The 26,298-nt window shown below is 37.8% G+C and overlaps 1 protein-coding gene across 6 annotated transcripts in view; it reads right to left on the minus strand.

Moving 5' to 3' along the window:
• Positions 1-7,457: 7,457 nt before the first annotated feature.
• Positions 7,458-26,298, minus strand: part of ZNF92 (zinc finger protein 92) — a 30,364-nt gene continuing 11,523 nt past the window's right edge. The window contains exons 2-5 of one of the 6 annotated variants that reach the window (XM_033194558.1): positions 20,899-21,025; positions 19,678-19,773; positions 9,599-10,195; positions 7,463-9,346 (exon numbers count right to left, since the gene is read on the minus strand). In XM_033194558.1, coding sequence (XP_033050449.1) covers positions 8,661-9,346; positions 9,599-10,195; positions 19,678-19,773; positions 20,899-21,025 — 1,506 coding nt within the window. In that variant the 3' untranslated portion in view covers positions 7,463-8,660. Of the gene's footprint in view, positions 10,196-17,605; positions 17,628-19,677; positions 19,774-20,898; positions 21,026-26,298 lie in introns of those variants that run through there. The other 5 variants (XM_033194552.1, XM_033194553.1, XM_033194554.1 and 2 more) reach the window with 5 other exon arrangements.

The following is a 26,298-nucleotide window of genomic DNA, read 5'->3' on the forward strand; positions in this document are numbered from 1 at the left end:
AATTTATTGGGGTCATCAGAAAATTGGCCTAAGGTCCTGGTCCTGCAATGTGAAAGGAGCTTGAATCCTAGTGGCATCACCTCCATTGGGCATTTTCTGTAAGGATAAGATTGAAGCTGGGGGATTGGGGAGTTTTGGAAATGGTGAAGCTGAAGGAGCTGATGGCATGGTTGGAGGGGGCCCAAAATGAGGAGAAAAAGAAAGGCCCAGACACTCGATAGCTGCCTCAGATGATTCCCCTGGAAGTTTATTCTCTAGTTTTGGGGAATCACTTTTTGAGGCCTGCCTGATATGACTGCTAAAAGAGCTGAGTTGATTGTTCAATGTTTGCAAAGGTCTAGGTTGTCTTGCAGGGAAAAGAACACCTGTACATAGGGACCTCAGACCATTTCCCCTCCCATCTACAGGAAAGATCTAATTGTTAAGTGGATTTAAAACCAAGGCTTCTCTCCATGGGCCAGGCTAGTTCAAGATGGTAAGAAGGCCAAGCCCTTGCACAAAAGAAAATTTTTTTTTTTTAACAACAAAAACAAAAAACTCTTGGGGTCAAAGGCATCCCAATGCTTCAGAATGCATTCCAGAGTAGTGCAGGTCGAGGATGATCTGTTACCCATCTAGAAAGATAAGTGAGAAAAAGTCTTCTTTTTAGTCTCCTTTCTTTTCTTTGGAATGCCCCAGGGTGGAGGGGAAGACAGTGGGGTGTCCCACAAACTGTTTGTCCTCCTTGGTCCCCTGAGCCACAGCACTTGTTAAAGGTGTCACCCATGGATGTAGGTGTGACACTCAGCCATGGATCCAAAGGAACTAAGCAATGGAGTCAGTCATGCTTACCCATGCAGCTCTAGACCTTTACTGGGGATTTGCCTTTGACTTCCTTGGTTTATGTGATCTGTGTGGCTTCCCAACAGATAAATCTCAGGAAAGACTATGTACCAGTTGTATTTGGGCAAGGCTTCTTTAATGGAGGAAATGTACTGGATTGAACTCTATATTCTGCTATTATGGCCTGGACTAATATATTTATTCTTATAAATAAATGCAGTGACTCTAGTTAACTTCTGGACATAAAATCCCCTTACCATTTAAGTATATATATATATATATATATTTTTTTTTTAGTTGGAGTCTCACTCTGTTGCCCAGGCTGGAGTGCAGTGGCACGATCTCGCCTCACTGCAAGCTCCTCCTCCCGGGTTCATCCCATTCTCCTGCCTCAGCCTCCCAAGTAGCTGGGAGTACAGGCGCCTGCCTCCGTGCCCATCTAATTTTTTTTTTTTTTTTTTTTTTTTTTTTAGTAGAGACTGAGTTTCACCATGTTAGCCAGGAAAGTCTCAATCTCCTGATCTCGTGATCCGCCCGCCTCAGCCTCCCAAAGTGATGGGATGACAGGCGTGAGCCACCGCACCCGGCCTTAAGTACAATTTTTATTGGAGGAAGAATAGATGACTTAAAAGAACGTAGGGACCAAATGGTAGTTTTCCTGCTGATGGGAAAGTATTGAGACTAAAATTTGGTTTTGGAGGACATTTTATTGTTGAGGTTTCCCATTCATAGAAGAAGCATAAAATTTGGTCTCTAGTAGAGGGGTTCAAAAATTGGGAGAATTGGGAAACTAGATTATTTTAACAAAGGGACGGTAACAAGGTGCCTCATGTTCTTTCCTATTCCACTAGGTGGCACTGTTGACCTTGAAATACCATGGGCTCTTCAGACCAAGGTTAAAGAGAGAGATGCTCACTGGGTAGGAAAAGAAGACCCTCTGTTCCTAGAAAAATCACAAAAATGGCAAACCCTTGAGTTATGTTCCCAGTTACTATGGCATTTCCTGATCTTGCCTAACAGAACTATTTCCCTGAACTGTGAAAATTCCTGCAGCATTAAATACAGAGACTGGTTAGGAGACATGGTCTCAGACAGTAAAGAAGAGAGGTTGCAATAGGAAAAGCTTGGAGATCCTGTTGCCAACACCAGTCGGGCTGTTGGAGGCTGGGGTTACTCCAGAAGTCTTTGGGTAACACCAGGGTGTGACCCTGGATAGGAACCATCTTGACCTCTTGATGTCGTCCAGCCCCACGCAATGGATAGGCTCTGCATGGCGGGAAACCAGTTTGAAACAATGCTAACGTTGCCAGCACCCTGAGGGCACTGGGGGTTTGTTAAGTTCTCTACAGCAAAACTGTTGTCCAAATCTTGAGAATGATGGCCACGCTAAAGGTTTTTTTTAACTGGCCCAGTTTTTTAATTTTAAAATTGAGGACAGAAGGCCTCAAAATGAAAGGAAAAAGTTAGAATCCACTCCTATCCTCACCCTTCTGATGGATCTACCTTGGATTCTGAATGGGATCCCACAATAAATAATTAAAGTATATTAAGTTTTCTAGTGACTAAAATAAAATAGATTGAAATTACTAGTCACTTACACTGTGGTTTTAAATGTTATTTAATGAACACGTGAAGTTCCTTTTAAACTCATTTTTAACAACCCATTTCTATTTATGCATGGGGTGAATGTTTCTACACCAGGTCTTTCGAAATTCTATAAGCTAACATCTCTGAAACCTCTTGGCCTATAACCCAAGAAATGTTTTATTTCCAAATGTACAGCTAAAATAAATGACTCTACAGCATTATTTTTTATTTATTAACTACACTAGACAATAGAGTTAGTTTGCTACTCTACTCTTTTTGGGAAAAATGGTGAGTAGTTTAATCACATGTTTCTTAGAATAAGCCATTTATTTTTGAAAATATGAGGCTGTGAAAATCATGCAAAATTACTGAATTAGGAAAAGAAAATATTTTTTAAAAAATAAAATAAAATTCTTATGGCCATAGCCCAAGAATGATGAGACAGAGAATGTGGGTTATTTAAAACCACACTGCTGCAAATGCTCATTCCATCAAAACCATTCTGATGAAAAAAAAGAAAGAATAACGGGCCAGAAGTGCTTTTAGAATACTTTTCTGATTCTACTGAAATATCTAATTTTTATTTGTCTTTATTATTTGCCATATAGACATCTGTACTTCCACAAAAGATGCCATGAATTCCAAGATAATATGCTCACACATATATTCCCCTAGAAGGGCCCTGGTGTGTTTGCAATCAAGGTGTAGCCTTTCTGGCCTTCCTTGTGCTGCTATGTTTGTGCAAAACAGGAAGGCAGGAAGTAAAGCAGAGTCAATCAAAACATGTCCAGTTTCTACAGCCAGATGTACGTTGATGTTTGCATTACATTGATGTTTGGACACTGAATAATTTCATTGCTCAAGTAGTGTACATCATACCTGATAAGTGGTTTTTCAATGTTTGTCTTCCTTCTTAGAATTCCAAGTGTTTATTTTTCCATCTTTGTTTCCATGTGCACCCCATGTTTAGCTCCCACTTATAAGTGAGAACATGTGGTATTTTTCTGTTCTATGTTAACTTGCTTAGAGTAAGCTTCTGCTGCATCCATGTTGCTGAAAGGACATTACTTCATTTTTTTTTCTGTGACTGTATAGTATTGCATGGTGTATAAGTATCTCATTTTTCTTATCCAGTCTAAGATTCATGGGTTCCTAGTTTAATTCTATATCTTTGCTATTTATAAATAGTGCTACAATAAACATGTGAGTGCAGGTGTCTTTTTTGATAAAATAATTTATTTTCCTTTGGGTAAATACCCAGTAATGGGGTTGATAGGTAAAATGGCAGTTGTATTTTTAGTTCTTTGAGAAATCTCCAAACTGCTTTCCACTAAGGCTGAACTAATTTGCATTTCTAAAAGTGTATAAAGATTCCCTTTCACGACTTCAACATTTTTTTTTTTTTTAATTTTAATAACAGCCATTCTAACTGGTGTGGGATGGTATCACGTTGTCATTTTGATTTACACCTCTCTGATGATTAGGAATGTTGAGCAACCTTTTTTTTTTTTTTGAGACAGAGTCTCACTCTGTCACCCAGGTTTGAGTGAAGTGGTAGAATCTCAGCTCACTGCAGCCTCTGCTTCCTGGGTTCAAGTGATTCTTGTGCCTCAGCCTCCTGAGTAGCTGGGACCACAGGCATGGACCAACACACCTGGCTAAGTTTTGTATTTTAAGTATAGACGGGGCTTCACTATGTTGGCCAGGCTGGTCTTGAACTCCTGGCCTCATGTGATCCTTCTGCCTCAGCCTCCTGCGTAGCTAGGACTACAGGCATGCACAAACACACTTGGTAAGTTTCATATTTTAAGTACAGATGGGGTTTCACTATGTTGGCCAGGCTGGTCTTAAACTCCTGGCCTCAAGTGATCCTTCTGCCTCAGCCTCCCAAAGTGCTGAGATTATAGGCATGAACCCCCACTCTGGCCAATTTGGTTTTTTTGGCAGCTTTTATGTCTTCCTTTGAGAAGTGCCTATTTATCATTTGTATGCTTTTAAAAATTAAATTTCTTATAGATCATATATATTAATCCGTTGTATTCAGTTTGCAAATCTCTCATTTCATACTGTAGATTGTCTATCTGTCGATAGTTTCTTTTGCTGTGCAGAAGCTAATTAGGTGCCAACTTCCAATTTTTTTTTTTTTTTGCACTCATGTTTAAGGTGTTAGTCATAAATTCTTTCTAGAGGCCAAAGTCTAGTGAAGTACTTTCTAAGTGCTCTAGGATTTTTATAGTTTAGTCTCACTGTCAAGTCTTTAATCTATCTTGAGTTATATTTTTTATATGGTGAGAGGCAGGGGTCCAGTTTTCCTCCTGTACCATTTATTGAATAGGGGGTTATTTCCCTTGGTTTATTTCGCTTTGTCACAAATAGGTTGATTGTAGAAGTGTAGCTTTTTTTCTGGGCTCTCTCCTGTTTCATTGGCCTATATATATATATATATATTTTGTACCAGAACTATGCTGTACTGGTTACTGTATCTTGTAAGTGCATTTTGAAGTCGGGTAATGTGAGACCTCCAGGTTTATTGTTTTTGTTTAAACTTGCTGTGGCTATTTGGGCTCTTTTATCCTTCCATATGAATTTTAAAATACTTTACTTCTTCTAAATCTATAAAAAATGGTATTGAAGGCTGAGCACAGTGGCTCACGCATGTAATCCCAGTGCTTTTAGAGGCTGAGGTGGGCAGATCACTTAAGATCGGGAGTTCAAGACCAGGCCCTAGCCAACATGGTGAAACCCCATCTGTACTAAAAATACAAAAAATTAGCCCGGTGTAATGATGTGTGTCTACAGACCCAACTACTCCAGAGGCTGAGACAGAATTGCTTGAACCTGGCAGGCAGAGGTTGCAGTAAGCCAAGACAGAGTACTTATGGGTTATCATTAAGCATCTGTTATACAGCAAGCACTGTCATGTTTCTTTGCTGCATTTATATATAAAAACATCATCCTGGTCGGGCGCAGTGGCTCACGCCTGTAATCCCAGCACTTTGGGAGGCCAAGGGGGGCAGATCACGAGGTCAGGTGTTTGAGACCAGCCTGGCCAACATAGTGAAACCCCGTCTCTACTAAAAATACAAAAAATTAGCTGGGCTTGGTGGTGGGTGCCTGTAATCCCAGCTACTTGGGAGGCTGAGGCAGGAGAATAGCTTGAACCTGGGATGCAGAGGTTGCAGTGAACCGAGATCATGCCACTGCACTCCCGCCCAGGCAACAGTGTGAGACTGTCTCAAAAAAAAAGAAAAAAAAAAAAAATCCTGACTTATGAAGTCTCCCCAGTACATACCCTAACAAATTGGCTCACTACATAAATTTACTTATGTCAATTAAAAAATCTGAAAGCAGTTGGGCACGATGGCTCATGTTTGTAATCCCAGAATTTTGGGAGGCCAAGGCAGGCGGATCACGAGGTCAGTTCGAGACGACCCTGGCCAACAAGGCAAAACCCCGTCTCTACTAAAAATACAAAAATTAGCAGGGTGTGGTGGTGGGCACCTGTAATCCCAGTTACTCAGGAGGCTGAGGTAGAACTGCTTGAACCTGGGAGGTGGAAGTTGCATGAGCCAAAATCGTGCCATTGCACTCCAGCCTGGGCAACAAGACCAAGCCTACGTCTCAAAACAAAATCTGGAAGCAGCAATAACTAAAAGTAGGCTTACCGCCGGGTGCAGTGGCTCACGCCTGTAATCCCAGCACTTTGGGAGACCAAGGCAGGTGAATCACCTGAGGTTGGGAGTTCGAGGCCAACCTGACCAACATGGAGAAACCCTGTCTCTACTAATGCAAAATTAGCCCGGCAATGTGGCACGTGCCTGTAATCCCAGCTACTCTGGAGGCCGAGGCAGGAGAATCATGTGAACCCAGGAGGCGGAGGCTGCGGTGAGCCAAGATCGTGCCACTGCACTCTATCCTGGGCAACAAGAGCAAAATTCCATCTCAAAAAAAAAAAAAAAAATTTAAAAAGGGAGACTTATATAGGGTTCTCCAAGTAAAATAACAAAATGGAATGTTCTAACTAAAATACACTAATTGTGGAATTACATCTAAAAACTTTTTGTGTGCAATTTTATAAAAATAATTTATAATCCCTGATGAGCTCACATAATGAATACTTCAAAAACTATAAAACAAATTATAAGAAACAGAAAAATTATGGGTCTAGCATGAGTACCAGGCAAGTAAAACAGAGGAATTGCCTGGGGAGGTTATGAACCATAAGCCATAAGATCTTATAGTCATGAATTCAATACAAAGCAGCATATAGATTTGCCTTACGCATATTTGAGGTTTTTAGTTTTCTAGTAGTCACCTTATTAAAATGTTTTCTCAGTTTCTTCTGAAAATAGAAATTCATACTTACAAAAACATACTTCATCATTTTCTTACACCTAAGGTTTATTTTTTGAGTAATATATCTTTATGTAAATCAAAACTAAACGTCTGTGTGTGTTTGCAGGCACAGAGGCCACATGTTCAAAGAAAAATACATAACAAATTTTTAAAAATAAAATTTAGGTCTCAGAAATATGGATTTTATTTTTACTTCTGTATAATTATTATGACCATAAAAATGACCCTGTAGTCAATAAGAATTGTACATTTTAAAATGAATAAAAGTGTAGACAGAACTGGATTGTCTGTAATACAAAGAATAAAATGCTAGAGGTGAATACCTCATTTACTCTGATGTCATTACATATTGTATGTCTGTATCAAAATAAGGCATATATGGCATAAATATATACACACATTATGTACCCACAAATATTAAGAAAAATAAATTTAAATTTTAAAAAGATAAAAATTTAACCTATGGGAACACTATTCTTTAAAGAATTTGCAGTTTAAGCCACTGGAAAAGATTACTAGAGATGTAATCCCACTATGTTACCAAATAATATACTGTTACCATCTTTTACCCCACACCCTTGAGTAAGGTAGAATAGGTTAAAGTTAGTGGCAAAATAACACTTCATCAAATACACAAGTCTTAGCATGTTAAAAAAATGTTTAATAACAAAATTAAGTTCATACACAATCTAAATTTTTTTAAAGTACTGCATTACATAAAAGCACAATCAACAAAATGATACACTAATTTTAACTGAAAATGTTTTTTTCTCACTATACTGCAAAAGAGTATTAGTCTAAACATGTACCTCAAGCAGCACTTAATATTCTAAGTTAACCACAAAGAGCATCTCTACATTTTCCTCATGCATCTTATATTTTAATTTTCTTACTCTTCCACAGAAAGGGGCATAAATAATGCCCACCTTTAAAAAAGAATCTCTCATATCTCTGATTCAGCAACAACTGATCACTTGATTTCACATGTGAATACAATAGGAATGAAGAAAAACATGAATTTGAGAGTTAAATTACATTATTAATTGCTTTTCAAAAAATCTGTAATTTTTTTCAAGAAAAAAGTATACTTTGAATGTAATTATAAATCTCCAAAAAAATTTTCCACTTCTTTTAAAGTTATATATAAATAACTTATCTAACAATTCTAGTTTTGGATTTCCTATACTCAACACTCTAGTGTAATGTCTGAAGTGTCAGTGCCTTATGCCTTATGATTTCTACTGTGAATTCTCTGATATTTACATAGACTTAATTTTGGATTAAATATTTTTCATATTTACTGCATCTGCAAAAATATATTTTAGAACGAACTGTTTTCCAAGCTGTAGTTTTTGAAAAAAATGTTTTTCCATATTTATTACATTTGCAGGGTTTTTCTCCAATATAAATTCCCTGATGTTGAACAGTTTGAGCAACTAATGCTTTAGGGTTTTCCTCTGGTACAAAATGTGTACAATAAGATCTATCACAAAAGTAAAGGTACTACAGCCCTCTATTTGCAATGTTTGTTTTAAGAATACTCTTCTTCGTGTTAAAGGCTTATATTTTCTGAAAGATCTTTTGACAGTAACTGCATTTTATTAAGTATGAACTCTCTGATGTGCAGATATGAGCAGATATAAATGGCTTTTCCATATTCTTTACAGAATTTTTCTCAAGTATAAATGCTTTCCTGTGCAATAAGGTGTGAGGATTGGTTACAATTTGCCACATTCTTCATACTTGTAGGATTTTTCTCCATTATAAATTATCTTACCTACAATCAAGTGTGACAACCATTTAAAGGCTTTGTCACATTCCTCACATTTCTAGGGCACCAGTATGGTTTATGTTTAGCAAAGTTTGAGGTGTAGTCAAAATCATTCTCACATCTTTCAGGTTTGTAGTTTCTCTTTAGTATAATTTGAGGATTTGTTAAAGGCTCTGCCACATTCATGTTTGTAGGGTTTCTCTCCAGTATAAATTATCTGATGTGTAATAAGGGTTGAGAAGTTGTTAAAGGCTTTGCCACATTCTTCATATTTGTAGGGTTTCTCTCCAGTATAAACTATTTTATGTGCAGTAAGGTTTGAGGACTGGTTAAAAGCACTGCCACATTTTTCACATTTGTAGGATTTCCCTTCAGTATGATTTATCTTATGTTTAGTAAATATTGAGGACTGGTTAAAGGCTTTGCCACATTGTTCACATTTGTAGGGTTTTTCTCTAGTATGAATTATTTTATGTTTAGTAAGGGTTGAGAATACACTAAAGGCTTTGCCACATTCTTCACATTTGTATGGTTTATCTTCCATATGATTTCTCTTATGTTTAGTAAAAGCTGAGGACCAGCTAAAGGCCTTGCCACATTCTTCACATTTGTAGGGTTTCTCCCCAGTATGAATTATCTTATGTTCAGTAAGGGTTGAGGACTGTTTAAAAGCTTTGCCACATTCTTCACATTTGTAGGGTTTTTCTCCAGTATGAATTCTTTTATGTTTAGTAAGGGTTGAGGACTGGTTAAAGGCTTTGCCACATTCATCACATTTGTAGGGTTTCTCTCCAGTATGAATTATCTTATGTTTAGTAAGGTTTGAGAACTGGTTAAAGGCTTTGCCACATTCTTCACATTTGAACGGTTTTTCTCCAGTATGAATTATCTTATGTTTTTTAAGAATTGAGAATACTCTAAAGGCTTTGCCACATTCTTCACATTTGTAGGGTTTATCTTCCATATGAATTCTCTTATGTTTATTAAGAATCGAGAACTGGTTAAAGGCCTTGCCACATTCTTCACATTTGTAGGGTTTCTCTTCTGTATGAATTCTTTTATGTTTAGTAAGGGTTGAGGACCGGTTAAAAGCTTTGCCACATTCTTCACATTTGTAGGGTTTTTCTCCAGTATGAATTATCTTATGTTTAGTAAGATTTGAGGACCGGTTAAAAGCTTTGCCACATTCTTCACATTTGTAGGGTTTTTCTCCAGTATGAATTATCTTATGTTTAGTAAGTGTTGAGGACCAGTTAAAGGCCTTACCGCATTCTTCACATTTGTAAGAATACTCTCTAGTATGAATTTTCTTATGTTGAGTTAATTGCGAAAGCATGCAAAATGATTTGCCACGGTTTTTACATTTGAAAGGTTTCTTTCCAGTATGTCTTATCTTACTTCTATTTACATTTGAAAATTTATGAAAGACTTTCACATATTTATCACACTGAAATATTTTGCTCTCAGTAGTTGTCAAACATTGGTTAAGTCCATTATAACCTCCTTTGTACACCTTACATGCATCCACGCTTTTATGGTCTTTTTTTAGCTGTAAATTCTCATGTCCATACTTTCCACATGTTCTCAGTATCACTTTTTGGAAAGAATCTTTTATGCTCTGCTCTGGCCAAACATCTTGGGTAAAATGAGAACACATAACTGAAAAAAATTAAATTAACAAGTTACTTCACTTACTAGACTCAGATGAATATACTTTACAAATTTAACCTATAAAATTATACAAACTACAACATAAGATGGCATAGCAAAATACTACAGGCCCTAATTCCTTATAGAAATATAAATGTAACAAAAACATACTGACCAAAATACATTTGTGGAAAAGTTATAAATGAGTTAAATGTGTACAGTGCCCCAGGTGAGAACGATGCAAAGGGCTACATAGAAAGAAAAGAAAACTGTGTTACGTTTACCCAACACAACTCTTTCTGCTCCTCAATAACCTAATGCCTTTAGCAGTAAATTGCCAATTCCTGGTTTCTTTTTCAGAAGACAAGAAAAATACTGGCACATACATCTTTATTTCTGGCCTCTAGGGGCCTTTCCAGACACTGGTTTCTGTCTCCCATGCCATAAAGTGCTGAAAAAAATGGTGGTATACTTTGGAATGACAGTTTGTCTGCTGAGACCAAAGGTAAACATTGCAGCAGCAGAGAGAATGCAGCAGCACCACGGACAACAAACACGTATAGCAACTGATTACTGACTTATCAAAAAACACAAATCAATTCCTTTAATTAAAAAGTAAACACAAAATTTCAGACAAGACACATCCTAAGAACATGTTTGAGAGACTCCGGGAATCTCTAGCCAAGACAACTGGTTTAAGATTATGCCAGGACAAGGCTACATAATAAAGATTGTAACAGGCAGCTTTTTTTAAATGTCCAAATCTCAATCAAAGATTACAATGCATACAAAATATTAGGGCAACATGGCCCCGTCAAAAAATTATACAATTTTTAGAAAGCAACCATAAAAAATAAAGTTATAAATTAAAGAAATTGAAAATAAATTGAATAATATTCCATGAGTGAAATAGAAACACAGATGATTTTTGACAATCAGACAAATGAGGATAACAACAAAAATATTAAAAATATCAACACCCCTTCAGAAATTGTAGAGGTAAAAAATACAAGAAAAAATAATAACTAAAAATCATAAAATAAAAAATGAAGAAGCTAGACAAACTAGGATACACACAAAGATACTTATAACACATATACAAGCACAATTTCAGAAGTTACAGACCAGAAGAGAGCCTTGGGAGCTGCAAGACAGAAGTAATGTGTCATTTATATGCATAGTCTTATGAGATAACCGGTGAACTGTCAACAAAAATTTTGCAGGCCATAAACTGTGTGAAAGAGTCCAAAACAAAATTAAAACACAGAATGTAAAATTATTGGACACCATCAACTAAATCAATATATTCACGGAAGAAATCTTAGAAGAATATAGAAAAAAAAGTAGTACAGAGGATACTTGAAGATAAAAAAGGCTGAGAACTTTCCAAATTTTGACGTAATAAGACAAAAAATATTCCTAACCAATAACACTCGGTTAGAAATCGTTTTACTTTAAAAACAAGAATAAAACAGATTTTCCAAAATAAAAGGTAAGGGTGTTCATTATCCCTTGCACAGTCCTATAAGAAATGCTACATGGTGAGCAGGCACCATGGCTCATGCCTGTAATCCTACAGCTTTAGGGGACCAAGGCAATCAGATCACTTGAGACCAGGAGTTCAAGATCAGCCTGAGCAACATAGTGAGACACTGCATATACAAAAAGAGAAATGCTAAAATGAGTCCACTATGTTGAAAAATAAAATAATGCTGGACAGCATTAGAAAACTATATATAAATAAAAAGCTCTCTATTAAATGTAAATATAGACAAACATAGAATTCTTTACTATCATAATGATGGAGCATTAAACCCTTAAAGTTCTTCTATAGAATATGAAAAACAAAATATAAATCTGAATAAATCTGTTAATAGAAACACAATATAAAATAATTTGTAATATTAGTAACAAACTAGAAACTGTTTTAAGATTTTTTTATAATCTTCATTTTTCAAGATGATTACAAAGATAATATTTATAGAAACTATACAAAACAAAAAATAAAGCATGTCACTATGAGATTAAACAAAAATTTAAGGAGTAAAACAGGAAATGAGAAAAAACGTATCTACACAAGAAACAACAATGAAACTGGTAATAGTAACGTCATTTCTTTAAAAAATCATTTTAAATATAAATTAAACTACTTAATAAAAAGAAATGTAATCCCAGGACTTTGGGAGGTCAAGGTGTGCTGATCACTTGATTGCAGGAGTTTGAGACCAGCCTCAGCAACATGGGAAAACCCTGTCTCTACAGAAAATACAAAAAACCAGCTGGGTATGATGGCACATGCCTGTAACCAGCTACTTGACAGGTTGAAATGAAAAGGTCATCTGAATTTGGGAGGTTGAGGCTGTAGCTCATTGCCATGATCACACCACTGCAAACCAGCCTGGTTGACAGAGTGAGATCCTATCTCAAAAAGAAATAAATATGTAAATAAATAAGAAAGAAAGCACGCAATATACTGCCTAAAAGAGATCCACTTTGGCACTAAGTCAAATAGGCTGAAAGTAACAGAATGAAAAAGATCTATATCTATGCAAATAGCAACCACAATTGGGTGAGGTAGTCATAACTATATCAGACATACATGCTTTAAGTCAAGTACCAGCAAGAGATAAAGACTGATATATAATAGTAAAATGGGTCAATTTACCAGGAATCTATAGTTACCACATCTATCTACTCTTTTAATAAACGAGCTCTCACTTGAATTGATGGAGTGTATACTTTTTGATTACTAAGAGGATAGTGCCAAGCCATTCATAAGGAATTTGCCCCCATGACCCAAGCACCTTCCTCCAGGTCCCACATCAAACATTGAGGACTACATCGCAGCCTAAGGTTTGGAGAACGTGAACATCCAATCAATATCATAGACCAACTAGGCTTAACAGACATGTACAAAACTTTCTAGTCAAAAGCAAGGGAATACACAATATTCTTATTTGCAGCTGGTGTATTCTGTTAGGACACATATCAAGTCTTATTAATATAAGAATACTAGCTGGGTGCAGGGGCTCATGCTTATAACCCAACACTTTGGGATTTCAAGGTGGAAGGATGACTTAAAGCCAAAAGTTTGAGGCCAGCCTGGACAACATAGTGAGAACCTGTCCCTACAAATGATCAAAATATTAGCCAGGCATGGTAGTGCATGTCTGTAGTCCCAGTTGCTCAGGAGGCTGAGGAAAAGGATCACTTGAGCCCAGGAGACTGAGGCTGCAGTGAGACAAAATTATGCCGCTGCACTCCAGCCTGTCTCAGAAACAACAACAATAAATAAACTTAAGACCAAAATAATAAACTGTATGTTTTCTGACCAAAACTGAAAGAAACTAGGAAATAAATGTGAAAATAAAACAGATTCTTCAACATATTTTTTTGCTCAAGGGTCAAAACACTTCATTTTGGGCCGGGCACAGTGGCTCATGCCTGTAATCCTAGCATTTTGGGAGGCCGAGGCGGGTGGATCACCTGAGGTCAGGAGTTTGAGACCAGTCTGGCCAACATGGTGAAACCCCGTCTCTACTAAATACACAAAAATTAGCCGGGCATGGTCGTGGGTGCCTATAATCCCAGCTACTCAGGAGGCTGAGGCAGGAGAACTGCTTGAACCCAGGAGGCAGAGGTTGCAGTGAGCTGAGATTGCACCAGCCATTGCATTCTGGCCTGGGCAACAAGAGCGAAACGAGGTCTCAAAAAAAAAAAAGAAAACAAAAAAACTTCATTTTTTTAAGATGTCAATACAACCTACAGTGGTAAAGAAATTCAACATAATCTCTATAAAAATACCATAGCACACAGTTTTTAACATAAATATTGTCTAAATTTTTAAAATTTGATTAAAAACTATAATTATGCAAACACCCATGAAAAAGAACAAATGGGCATTACACTTCCTGATTTCAAAACATATTAAAAGCTACAATAACAAAAACAATGTGGTACTGACACAAAGACAGATAAAGAGATGAAGGAACAGAACAGAGAGCCTAGAAATGAACCCTTCTGTATATGATCAAATGATCTTCCACAAAGTTGCCATGAGCACACAATAGAGGAAAGATAATCTCTTCAAAAAATGGTGAAATTGGATATTAACACTTACAAAGCCGATCCTTTCCTTGAACCATATACAAAAATTATTTTAAATAAAACACTTAGACATAAAAAAATAACTAACAAATCTTAGGAAAAATATAGAAGAAAGACATTATGTTGGTCTTGGCACCATTTACAATATTAATGCACGAGCAACAAAGAAAAGAACAGAAAAATTGAATTACGCTATACTTCAAAATTTTTACACATCAAAGAAAACATTCTAGAGAGTGACAATGTCTCCCACACAATAAGTGAAAATATTTGCAAATCACATGTGATAAGAGTTAATATTCAGAATATATAAACAACTCTTCAAACTGAACAATAAAGTTGAATAACTTGATGAGAAATGAAGGTATGAAGAACAGAAATGAAGAAATTAAACTTTACCATATAAAGTTCATCATATAAAGTATCATATAAAGTTCAGTAATATTGAACTTTAACTGAATCTTTATCAAGAGATATATACATGGGAAAAAGCATTTGAAGGACAGACAAAATTACTAATTTGTAGAGAAATGCATAAGCAGCACAATTAAAAACAAAATCACCTCATACTGGTTAGAATGGCCACTATAAAATTTTTTAAAAGGCACCAAATCTGTTGATGATGCAAGGAAAATAAAACCCATGTTATTTTTTGGTGAAAAACAAGGATGCAGCCATTATTTTAAAATATTATATGTTTCTCAAATAATTAAAAATGGAATTATTATTAAACACAGTAATCCCATTTATGAATCTATATCCAAACTATGCAACATAGGATCTTAAAAATATATTTGAACATCCATGTACCAGTATTCACAAAAGCCAAAAGGATGAAGCAACCCAACTGCCTTCTTGATTTATAAACACATCCAAAAATGTAACATATCGATACGATGGAATATTATTCAGCCTTAAAAAAGAAAATGTTTGTCACATTTTAAGATAAACTTTGAGAATATTTTGTCACCTGACATAAGCCAGTAGGAAAATGATGGATACTGTGTGATTCCACTTATATGAGCTATCTAAACAGTCACACTCATAAAAACAGTAAGTGGAAGGGTGTTTGTCAAGTGCTGGAGAGAGGGTAAAATGGGCAGTTATTGCTTAATGGGTACTGAGTTTCAGTTTTACAAAATGTAAAATTTCTAGAAGTCTTGCATAATGATGTGAATATAGTTAACACGCCTGAAATGTACAGCTTTTTGGAGACAGGGTCTCACTCTGTCACCCAAGCTGGAGTTCAGTGGCACAATTAAGGCTTACTGCAGCCTCAAACTTCCAGGCTTAAGTAGTCCTCTCCCCTCAATCTCCCAAGTAGCTGGGACTACAGGTGACAACCACCATGTCTGGCTATTTAAAAAAAAAGTTGTAGAGAAGGGGTCTCCATATGTTGTCCAAGCTGGCCTCAAACATTTGGGTTCTGGCCAGGCGCACGGCTCACTCCTGTAATCCCAGCACTTTGGGAGGCTGAGGCGGGTGTATTACCTCAGGTTGGGAGAGGGAGAACAGTCTGACCAACATGGAGAAACTCTGTCTCTACTAAAAATAAAAAATTAGCCAGGTGTGGTAGCACATGCCTGTAATCCCAGCTACTCGGGAGGCTGAGGCAGGAGAATCACTTGAACTCAGGAGGCGGAGGTTATGGTGAGCCAAGATGGCGCCATTGTACTCCAGTCTGGGCAACAAAAGTGAAACTCCATCTCAAAAAAAAAAAAAAAAAAAAAAAAATTGGGCTCAAGTGATGCTCCTGTCTTGACCTCCCAAAATCTGAGGATTACAGATGTGAGCCACCACCATGCCTGGCCAGGAAATGTAAACTTAAGTAGATTTAAGATGGTACTACTTATGTGTTTTTACAACAATTACTTTTTAAAAGAAAAACTAAAAAAAAATAGAATTATAAGTCTTTCCAAAAATTACCTTCAAATTACAAAAGTGTCTCTCTTACCCAAAGGAAATTATATAATATTTATCATTAAACACACGGTGAAAAGAAGAGTATTTCCAGGACTACTCACTTAGACAAAACAACCATTGAAAATCAGCTAAGAAAGAATATACACAAGATATGCTGTAACCAAAATTAAGGTCATATTTATAGATAAAAACACACACATATATAATCAGACTATGATGGACATATGGCTGACTTATTTCTTAGTTAAACCCAACATTCACTTCAAGTGTACAAACAGTAGTGCAAATTGCTAAAACTGTAAAAACAAGAAACAAAATAAACTGATAAGAAACCTAAACAATAAACAGTAATATGGAACTGTAAAACATTAAATGTTTACTCATAAAATCTGGTTTGCAATATTGATGTACCATTAAAAAGAATTTGTCTAGATAACTGCAATATTTGACTGTAACTGTGTACTCATGGAAGGCAAGTACGTATGGCAGTAAAATTTCAGAGAAAATGCAGTATAATCATACATAGAGGATTCTAATAAAAAACTTTTAATAAGTAAGCATTTTTAAAAATTGAGATAATTTTTATGTTTTAAATATATGCTATTCTTACACAAGGTGAAACTGCTGCAATCCAACTTTAGAAGCAAAGAATAGCTTTACATTTGCCAAATAAAGAAAAAATTTGTATTCTGCTGAATATAGTTAGTGCCTCTGATATATAAAACAAATATTTGGGGGATACATTATGTTATTACTTAGATATAGGCTAAAGAAAGTGGGTGAATGAAAATACTATTCCTTTTTGCCTGCAGCAAACTTAAATTTATAAGTAACTATTTTAGTAATTATGGAGTGCCTACTAATTATCTAATTTACTTCAGGCATAACATGTAAATTCTAGCATATTGTCCTAAAGGTCTGATTCTAAAGCTATAGACAAATTTGAAATAGAAAATACAAAGTAAAAATGTATAGGAAGAGTGACATCAGAAGATAGGACAATAAAAGGTGCCTTATTTTGTTATCCTCCAACAGCAAGCAAATGCGTCAGCCATCCCTCATAAAAATGCCTTTTGAGAGAGTCAGGGATCACGGCTCACACCTGTAATGAAAGCTACATTATACATTAAGGTTGGAGAACTGATTCAGGCCAGGATTTCAAGAACAGAATGGGTTATGAAGCAAGACCTCATCTCAAAAATAAGTGCCTTTAAGAGAGCTTTGAGATCCAGGGAGGGAGTTGTGAAACTCTGCTAATCCCAAGATTGAGGAGTATTCTTTTCAGAAGGCAGGCTTTCATTCAGGTGGCAAACTACAGGACCCCTGTTCTTGGCTACAGACCAGAAAATGGCCCACCAAACTTGGTCCCACTGAGAATTCTGAACTTACTCTGTAACCATCACAAACTTCTCCCAGCCACAGTCTGGAAAAGGTCCTGCTGTTCCAGCGGCCTGAAGGAAGACAACCATTTATAGCCCCATGCAGGCAGGGGGGCCTGCAGACTTTGGCCTTGACTGCGGTCTCTGAAGCAGTTTAATGACTCCGTTCGAACTCTCTGAGCCACAGTTTATGGCCAGTTATATCTACACAGAAACTTACACAGTGGCCTGGGGAAATCCTCTCTGGTACTCAGTGAAAGTCATACTCATCCACATCCTGATAATAAGGTCCACTATACGCAGACGGGACTACAGAAACCTGCCCTACTGTCTGCCCTACAGAGCAAAGTCCTGGAGGCTATTCAGTCTGTTCAAAAATAAAATGGAAATGACAATTACCCAAGCCCCTTGTAACAAGCCAGTAAAGGTGGACCCTAGTGTAGACCCAGCAGCCTTGTGACCAAGCTACACCCCTCTCTACTACAAATCCAGAGGGCATCCCATCACCCTGGGGGCCCAAGAAAAGATTTTTACCCTCTGAAACCAGTTTATCAAAACTTTGAGGTGTTTGCTCCTTCAAATTAAGACAACAATGCAAAAGTATATTGTGCCAATTGTCAATGCTTCTATTTTAACATAGCACTGGAAGTACGCGGCAAAAGAATTTAAAAAGTTCTAAAAAGCCATTGAAATTGAAGACAGATAAGTAAAAAGTTGCTGTTTATAGATCACATAATCTTATACAGAGAAAATCATAAACATTTAAGCCTGTCTCAACTAATACTCAGTAAATTAGCACAATATAAAATTAACATACAAGCTATGGTTCCATACACGTAAAATAAGCTACCTGATATAGTAGAGGAAAAAACAATCTTATTTGTAATAGCATTAAAACAATACACTTCTCCATCCCGGCTAATATGGTGAAACCCCATCTCTACTAAAAATACAAAATATTAGCCGGGTGTGGCGGTTCACGCCTATAGTCCCAGTTACTCGGGAGACTGAGGCAGGAGAATGGCATGAACTCAGAAGGCGGAGCTTTCAGTGAGCCGAGATCGCACCACTGCACTCCAGCCTGGGCAACAGAGTGAGACTCCGTCTCAGAAAAATAATAATAATATTAATAATATATTTCTGGGCTAGGCATAGTGGCTCACACCTGCAATCTCAGCACTCTGAGAGGCCGAGGCAGGCAGATCACGAGATCTCGATGGTCAAGAGATCGAGACCATCCTGGCCAACGTGGAGAAACCCCATCTCTACTAAAAATACAAAAATTAGCTGGGCGTGGTGGTGCACACCTGTAGTTCCAGCTACTTGGGAGGCTGAGGCAGGAGAATTGCTTGAACCCAGGAGGCAGAGGCTGCTGTGAGCCAAGCTTGCACCATTGCACTCCAGCCTGGCAACAGAGCGAGGCTCTATCTCAAAAAAACAAAAAGAAAAGTAGTTTAACAGAGTTTCTCAAAATTATGCAGTTATTTGTGTGTCCTCAAAAGCAATGGAAAAGCAGTCAGATTGTGCAGTCTCTTACTGCCATGAAAAGGACTTTGGCTTTCACTGTAAACTTGAAGGAAGATCACCTTAGAAAATTTAAAAGCATTAGACAGAAGATGCCCCTATGTGAGAGCAAAACAGAAGTCTGAGGCTTCCCAGAAACTTTCTTTTTTGGAAACAACTTCCCAAATTACATTTTAAAGACTGAGGCTGGGTGCAGTGGCTCCCGCCTGTAAATACCAGCACTTTGGAGAGGCTGAGGCGGGCAGATCACCTGAGGTTGAGAGTTCGAGACCAGCCTGACCAATATGGAGAAATCTCGTCTCTACTAAAAATACAAAATTAGCCAGGCGTGGTGGTAGGTGCCTGTAATCCCAGCTGCTTAGGAGGCTGAGGCAGGAGAATCGCTTGAACCTGGGAGGCAGAGGTTGCAGTAAGCCGAGATCGCACCCTTGTACTCCAGCCTGGACAACAAGGGCAAAACTCCAACAAGGGCAAAACTCCATCTCAAAAAAAGATTGGCCTTCTCCTTGACTTTTAGACCTCTCATTTGTGTCGTCTGTTGTATTAACTGTCACCTACCTGGGGTTTTGTCTACCATCTCACGTCTCTTCATATTCCAGGGTTCTTTTCCTTGCTCCAGCCAGGTGATCAGGTCTGGCTTAGAGACAGCAATACCTGTTTTATTAAAAATAAGTAATATAAATCTTGCTCACATTCTCCAATTACCAACATAGTAACATGCTCAGTAAAGAAGATGTAATAGCTTAATCCAGTAAATTAATCCCCAAATACTAATTTATGACAAATATCTAAATATTTTTAAAATATTTTAAATTTGTAGATTTTTTGTTTTGTTTTGTTTTGAGTCAGAGCCTCACTCTGTCACCCAGGCTAGAGTGCAATGGCACGATCTCAGCTCACTGCAACCTCCACCTCCCGAGTTCAAGCAATTCTCCTGCCTCAGCCTCCTGAGTAGTTGGATTACAGGCGCCCACCACCACGCCTGGCTAATTTTTGTATTTTTAGTAGAGAAAAGGTTTCACCATGTTGGCCAGGCTGCTCTCAAACTCCTGACCTTAGGTAATCCACTCACCTCGGCCTCCCAAAGTGCTGGGATTACAGACATGAGCCACCATGCCTGGCCTACATTCGTAGATCTTTAATTTTACTTAATACTGCCCAGTACTACTAAATCTACTAAATGAAAAATTGGTGGTAGCAACAATATTTTATGCCAATAAATTTCTGGAATTACCACTAATTTAGAGTAAAGGATAAAGATCAGCTCAGGAATGTGGAGAGTTCAGGTCAAAACGAAACATCTTTTTTTTTTTTTTTTTTTTTTGAGACGGAGTCTCGCTCTGTCGCCCAGGCTGGAGTGCAGTGGCCGGATCTCAGCTCACTGCAAGCTCCGCCTCCCGGGTTCCCGCCATTCTCCTGCCTCAGCCTCCCAAGTAGCTGGGACTACAGGCGCCCGCCAACGCGCCCGGCTAGTTTTTTGTATTTTTTTAGTAGAGACGGGGTTTCACCGTATTAGCCAGGATGGTCTCGATCTCCTGACCTCGTGATCCGCCCGTCTCGGCCTCCCAAAGTGCTGGGATTACAGGCTTGAGCCACCGCGCCCGGCCCAAAATGAAACATCTTGAAGAAGTTCTTTTCTACACTGACAAATCTGTTTTCTTGAAAACTGGGATCTGAAACTCATTTATGCAAAGCATAAATTACCAAAAGACATTCTACAAAGAAGATAAATGAAATCTTTAGGGTACGTTAGGAATTATGTATTGAAGTTATCCTCACCAAGGAAGACCAGGTTTCTGTAGTTCTCTAACATCACATCTCTATACAAATTCCGCTGTGCAGTGTCCAGGCATTGCCATTCCTCCAGAGAGAATTCTATTTTCACATCCCTAAATGTCAGTGGTCCCTGAAAAACACACACACACACACACACACACAAACACACATATGTTTACTAAGTGGCCATGGGCAGAATTTTTTATTTGACTTAAGGTGAAACGAAAGAGTAAAGAGAACAAGTTCTGACTTACAGGAGTGACTGAAATTATCCAATAAAATAATTTTCAATACAGAAATATTTTCTAATATAACTCTGAGAAAAGGGAATGACATGAGATCCATAACACCAGTGTATATATGATACTTTTCTGGATGATAAAGTATAAAATTAAGGGCATGAACACAAACATACATTTTTGAGTGTATATGTTTCAGATGGAAAAGACGTGGAGTTAGAAGGGACCTCTCAAATCTTAATGTGTATGATAAACTGAATATCTTGTTATGCATATATTTTTTCAGAACATCTGGAATAAAGTCTGAATTTCTTAATTTCTAAGAAGATCACCAATAATGCCAATGATTTTTGCCCAAGAAGATTATTCTGTCAAGCATCCAGTAAGTGGGAGGAGTGTGGGTTTTCCCAGTTTTTCTGACCTATAAACAAAGATGAGAGCCTTCATTTTCCAAAGACAGATATATGCAAAGAAAACCTAATAAAGAAGGGCAGCTGCCAGATTAACTGTAATGGTTTATGCACATCAACTGCATAAAGATATTTAATAATCGGATGGGCCCAGTGGCTCACACCTGTAATCCCAGCAGTTTGGGAGGCCGAGGTGCGCAGATCACCTGAGGTCAGGAGTTCAGAGACCAGCCTGGCTAACATGGTGAAACCCCGTTTCTACTAAAAATACAAAAAATTAGCCGGGCATGGTGGCACGTGCCTGTAATCCCAGCTACTCGGAAGGCTGAGGCAGAAGAATCGCCTGAACCCAGGAAGCGGAGGTTGCAGTAAGCCAAGATTGCGCCATTGCACTCTAGCTTGGGGAACGAGAGTGAAACTCCATCCCCAAAAAAAAAAAGAAAAAAAAGAAAACACTTAATAATCAAGAGGAAAATTACTAACTCTATAGTGAAAAAATCTGTCAGAGAGCTCTTTAACCAAGTGAACCATTAATATCAACTGAACTAGGACAAATTTTTATAATGTGCTGATGAACAGAAGGACACAGCATCACTGCTTGCCTGCTGAGATATTACTTCCCCAAAAAGTAAATTATAGTCTGAATTTAACCATAAAGAAACATCCATTTTATGCCAAGTTCGAGATACAGATATCTCCCATGTTCTGTAATTTTTAATAGAAATTTTAAATAGTCTTTCTTTAGCACCCTAGAGAACACATATCTCCTAATAATTTTCTTCAGAACTTTCTGAGTAGTGAATGTCATCCTGTTTCAAAAAGCATTTTCTTAATCCTGTTCTGCATAGAGCTAATGGAGAAGACAGATGAAACCTCAATATTACGTGTTCTCCTTGACTGAGGACCCCAGCTTTTCCCCAATAGGAATCTTGAGTATATTCATCCTCCGATATTAAACAGCCACAAAGGGAACATTTTTAACACTGCAGATCATAAATCCACGGTGAGAATTCCACATGTCATTTAAGAAGCCATGGTGTAGAGAAGGCTCCAGTATATAGGAAAGAAATATTTGCCCGGGCGCAGTGGCTCACACCTGTAATCCCAGCACTTTTGGGAAGCCAAGGCGGGTAGATCACAAGGTCAGGTATTCGAGACCAGCCTGGCCAACATGGTGAAACCCCATCTCTACTAAAATACAAAAATTAGCCAGATATGGTGGCATGCGCCTGTAATCCCAGCTAGTTAGGAGGCTGAGGTAGGAAAATTGCTTGAACCTGGGAGGCGGAGATTGCAGTGAGCCAAGATCACGCCACTGCACTCCAGCCAGGGTGACACAGCGAGATTCCGTCTCAAAAATAAGTAAATAAAAATTTTTCAGACACTTGACTATAATGAAAAAATTTTTTCAAGTAGTTAAAACAAACTCATTAGGGAGGAAAAGCACAAGTAGAGAAGTAAAGGTTTGTAAGTACTAAACACATGGCATTCCAAGGAGGCACAGTAGACACAGCTCTTACTCTGAGACATTTTTAGCTGAAAAATAGCCATTTTTTCCTCTTTCTCCTCCTGCTCTAAGATTCTTTCTCAGATGAGATTCTCTGGAGAAATTACACCTGAACCTGGAGAATATGCCTTTAAAGGTGTCGGCACCACCTGTTTACCTGCTACCATCACACCCACAGGCAAAAGGTCCAAGACCTGCAGAAAAAGCCCACCCATTTCTGTCCTTTATAACAGAAGAGATTCAAGAAAAATAAGCTGCTCTATGGAGATAAAGATGTAAGTTTCTCCTTTCCTGTCCTCAGGTGCCCTCTCCTACCAGACACCAGCAATTTTTGCTAAAGTAATGGAAATATGGGCCACTCTGCCTTGTCCCTACCAAACCCAAAGAGAACAGGCCCTTTAGTGCAAAGACAGAACTTAACATTCACAATGTATCTTGAACCCGTCATACTTGATTCTGGCCTCACCTTAGAGTCACATGAGGCTCTTAAAGCAATATGGATGCTTCCAGAACAATAGAACAGAACCTGTGGGGAGGGCACAAATAGAGATTTCTGCAAACTGGCTACGTAATCTTAATTAAAAGCCTGGGCTGATAAACACTTAGCTAAGTATTATCTCTCAAGCATTGATGAGCTTATAAATCACTTGGTGATTGTGGCCCCACTCTATATAATGTGACTCTGCAGGTTTGAAAAGGGTCCATGAACGGGTATTTTAAACAAGTCCTCTATAGATGTTGATGTTGCTCCCCCTGCGCTCATTATTAGCACTAGCTAGAGAAAGCAGGCATATCACAGAGTCCCTTACACTCAGCACATTTGTCACAACATAAATACTTCTGGTACAAATAAAGACAACCAATCTTCATCCTAAAGTATATTCTTTGCTGGCTCTTTACAGAGGAAACAGAGGCCAGCAATGTCCAAAGAAATCTGCATTTGGAAAAAAACATTTACACATACACTAATGCAATGTTTATTAAACAGGTACTATGTCCTCAAGAGTATGTTACAGAGCACTGCTGGGAATAAAACATTACATGATTTAATCCTTGTAACACCCTGGGAGTTGTTTAATAATTACCAGAATTTAGATAAAGGGCCCAGCATTTTTATTTCTCCTTTATCATTATTTTTTTTTGAAAAATGTACAGAATAAAAACTACATATAGACAGACGAGAGGAATAAAGAAAAAGAGTTTAATGTAGTTTGGAGGAATTTTTATTGTGTTTATATTTACTTGTTTGTGGCTTGTGGAGCAACTACTGGGTCTTCAGGAATAAAATAAGGAATAAGTTGCTAAATGGCATGTCTCTGCAGGCACTGATTTCAATACAAAATTAAGAAATTAAGGCCCTAAAACATTACTTTATTTTTCCCATTTATCTGCTTTTAGATTTCAGGAAATTCTCAGCAACAGCTCTAGAAAGGCAGCAGAATTCATCACCCAACACTTATCTCTTTTAATCAGTTCTATGAGACTAGACTCCAAGGTGAAGCCAGACCTCAATAAGGCCTCCAAAAAGGGTGATTCTGAACAGAATTGGGGCAGGGAGAGGACACTACGTAGAATTCTGCTCTCTATGCCACTGGGGTATTTCCTGTTCTGTTTTTCCTAAGCTTACCTACGAGAAACTTAAATCCCACAGTTTGTGTAATTTAGTCTTTAGCCACTGCCCTGTCAATTGTATAACATATACTAATAAGCAATTTAAACAAATCTCTTAGGGTTTTCTAGGGTAATTTTGTTAGAAGATAAGCATGTATTCTTAACAAGGTAAAAGAAACAGAAATAATAATAACAACTCTTCTGTCCATAAACATCCATTCAAATGATGACCTCAGAAGTCACATCAATATAAAGAAGTGGCCCAAATGAAGCCCACATTTTTTGGCATGACTCATTTCTCTTACACTGAGACAAAAGCAGAATTAACCACTCTTGTCAGCCTAACACAGTTTTACTCTGAACATCCTCAAATGTTTCAAAGATGCCTAGGTGATTGTGAGAGGGTTCTCAGTGATCCTGGGCTGATGGTCCAATGGTAAGCCAGGCAGTAGAGATTCAGGCTGATTCTAAATAAAAAACAGAACTGCCCTGGTGGAGCTCCAGAACCTGGCTCACCTGTCCTGATCAGGTAGTCTTCGGGTAAGAGGAAGGACAAGAATACTCTACTCCAGTATCACATTTTTTACAGGTAGTTATAGTTGTAGTCATGGCTCTGGATACTTTGTGACCTTGATCTCTCACTCCTAAGATGCTTTGTGGCCTTGATCTCTCAATCCTAAGATGCTTTGTTTACATTTATAGATTCTGCCATCAGATTCTATTTATACCTGGCACCACTCATGTAACAGTAACAGGTCACTGAATAAGATCTGAAAAGCTCAAATAGCCACACTATCAAAGGAGGTAGCTTTAAGATGTCTATGTTGACATCTCACAATGCAGAGAATGCCTCCTGTTGGTTTTCTGTACATTCTTAATCCAAACTCTGGTACTGTCTTGTAAATCCCAGGCAGAGGCCAGATCTTATGTGTGGATTCTAGGTGGGGTCAACCTGGCTCTGCATTCCTGGGTGTTACAGCAAGAAAAGTACAACCAAAGGAGAGATCCCCTCATAAAGGCTGCTCTGGCACATTCTAAATAATATGTCCTTAATTTCCTCCTTAACAGGAAAAAGCTGAGGAAACATGAATATAAGTAGACAGTTCATTGGGCCAAGCTTAAAGATTGTAAACTGGGAGCAAAGATTCAAGTTGCCTGGAATCTAGCAGCAGTTACAAGTGGATTTTTAGAGGCAAAAAGAGACAGAGAGTGGGCTGATGCAAAATTGTTTCTCAGGAATTCTTATTTACTAAAAATAACCTTGATTACTGATTGACATACGTTGCTAAACTGTATAGGGTGTGGGTTATAGTGTTCAGTGTGGCATTATTAATTTCTAGCTACTCATGGCAATAGCAAGCAGTTTCAAGAGATAAATACAGAGCTCAAAGGAGAGAGAAAGACATAATTGTGGTCTCATTTTGATGTCTCTTGAGCTGTATAATTAAAAGGATTTGTATTTCTCAGATAAAAGGTTTACTGCAAGACCCAGATTCAGAATGTGGAGCCACTGGTTTAGATCCTGGATGGGTGGAATAGCAGTGTTACCTGCACATTTGTGGGCATTTTAAAAAGAGGAGGAAGGGGAAAGTGGTGATTCTCATGCCTATATGTCTACTCAATGCATGCATGTTAC

This window comes from Trachypithecus francoisi, unplaced genomic scaffold (genome assembly GCF_009764315.1).
Source record: "Trachypithecus francoisi isolate TF-2019V2 unplaced genomic scaffold, Tfra_2.0 Lachesis_group4, whole genome shotgun sequence".
NCBI classification, from domain to species: domain Eukaryota; kingdom Metazoa; phylum Chordata; class Mammalia; order Primates; family Cercopithecidae; genus Trachypithecus; species Trachypithecus francoisi.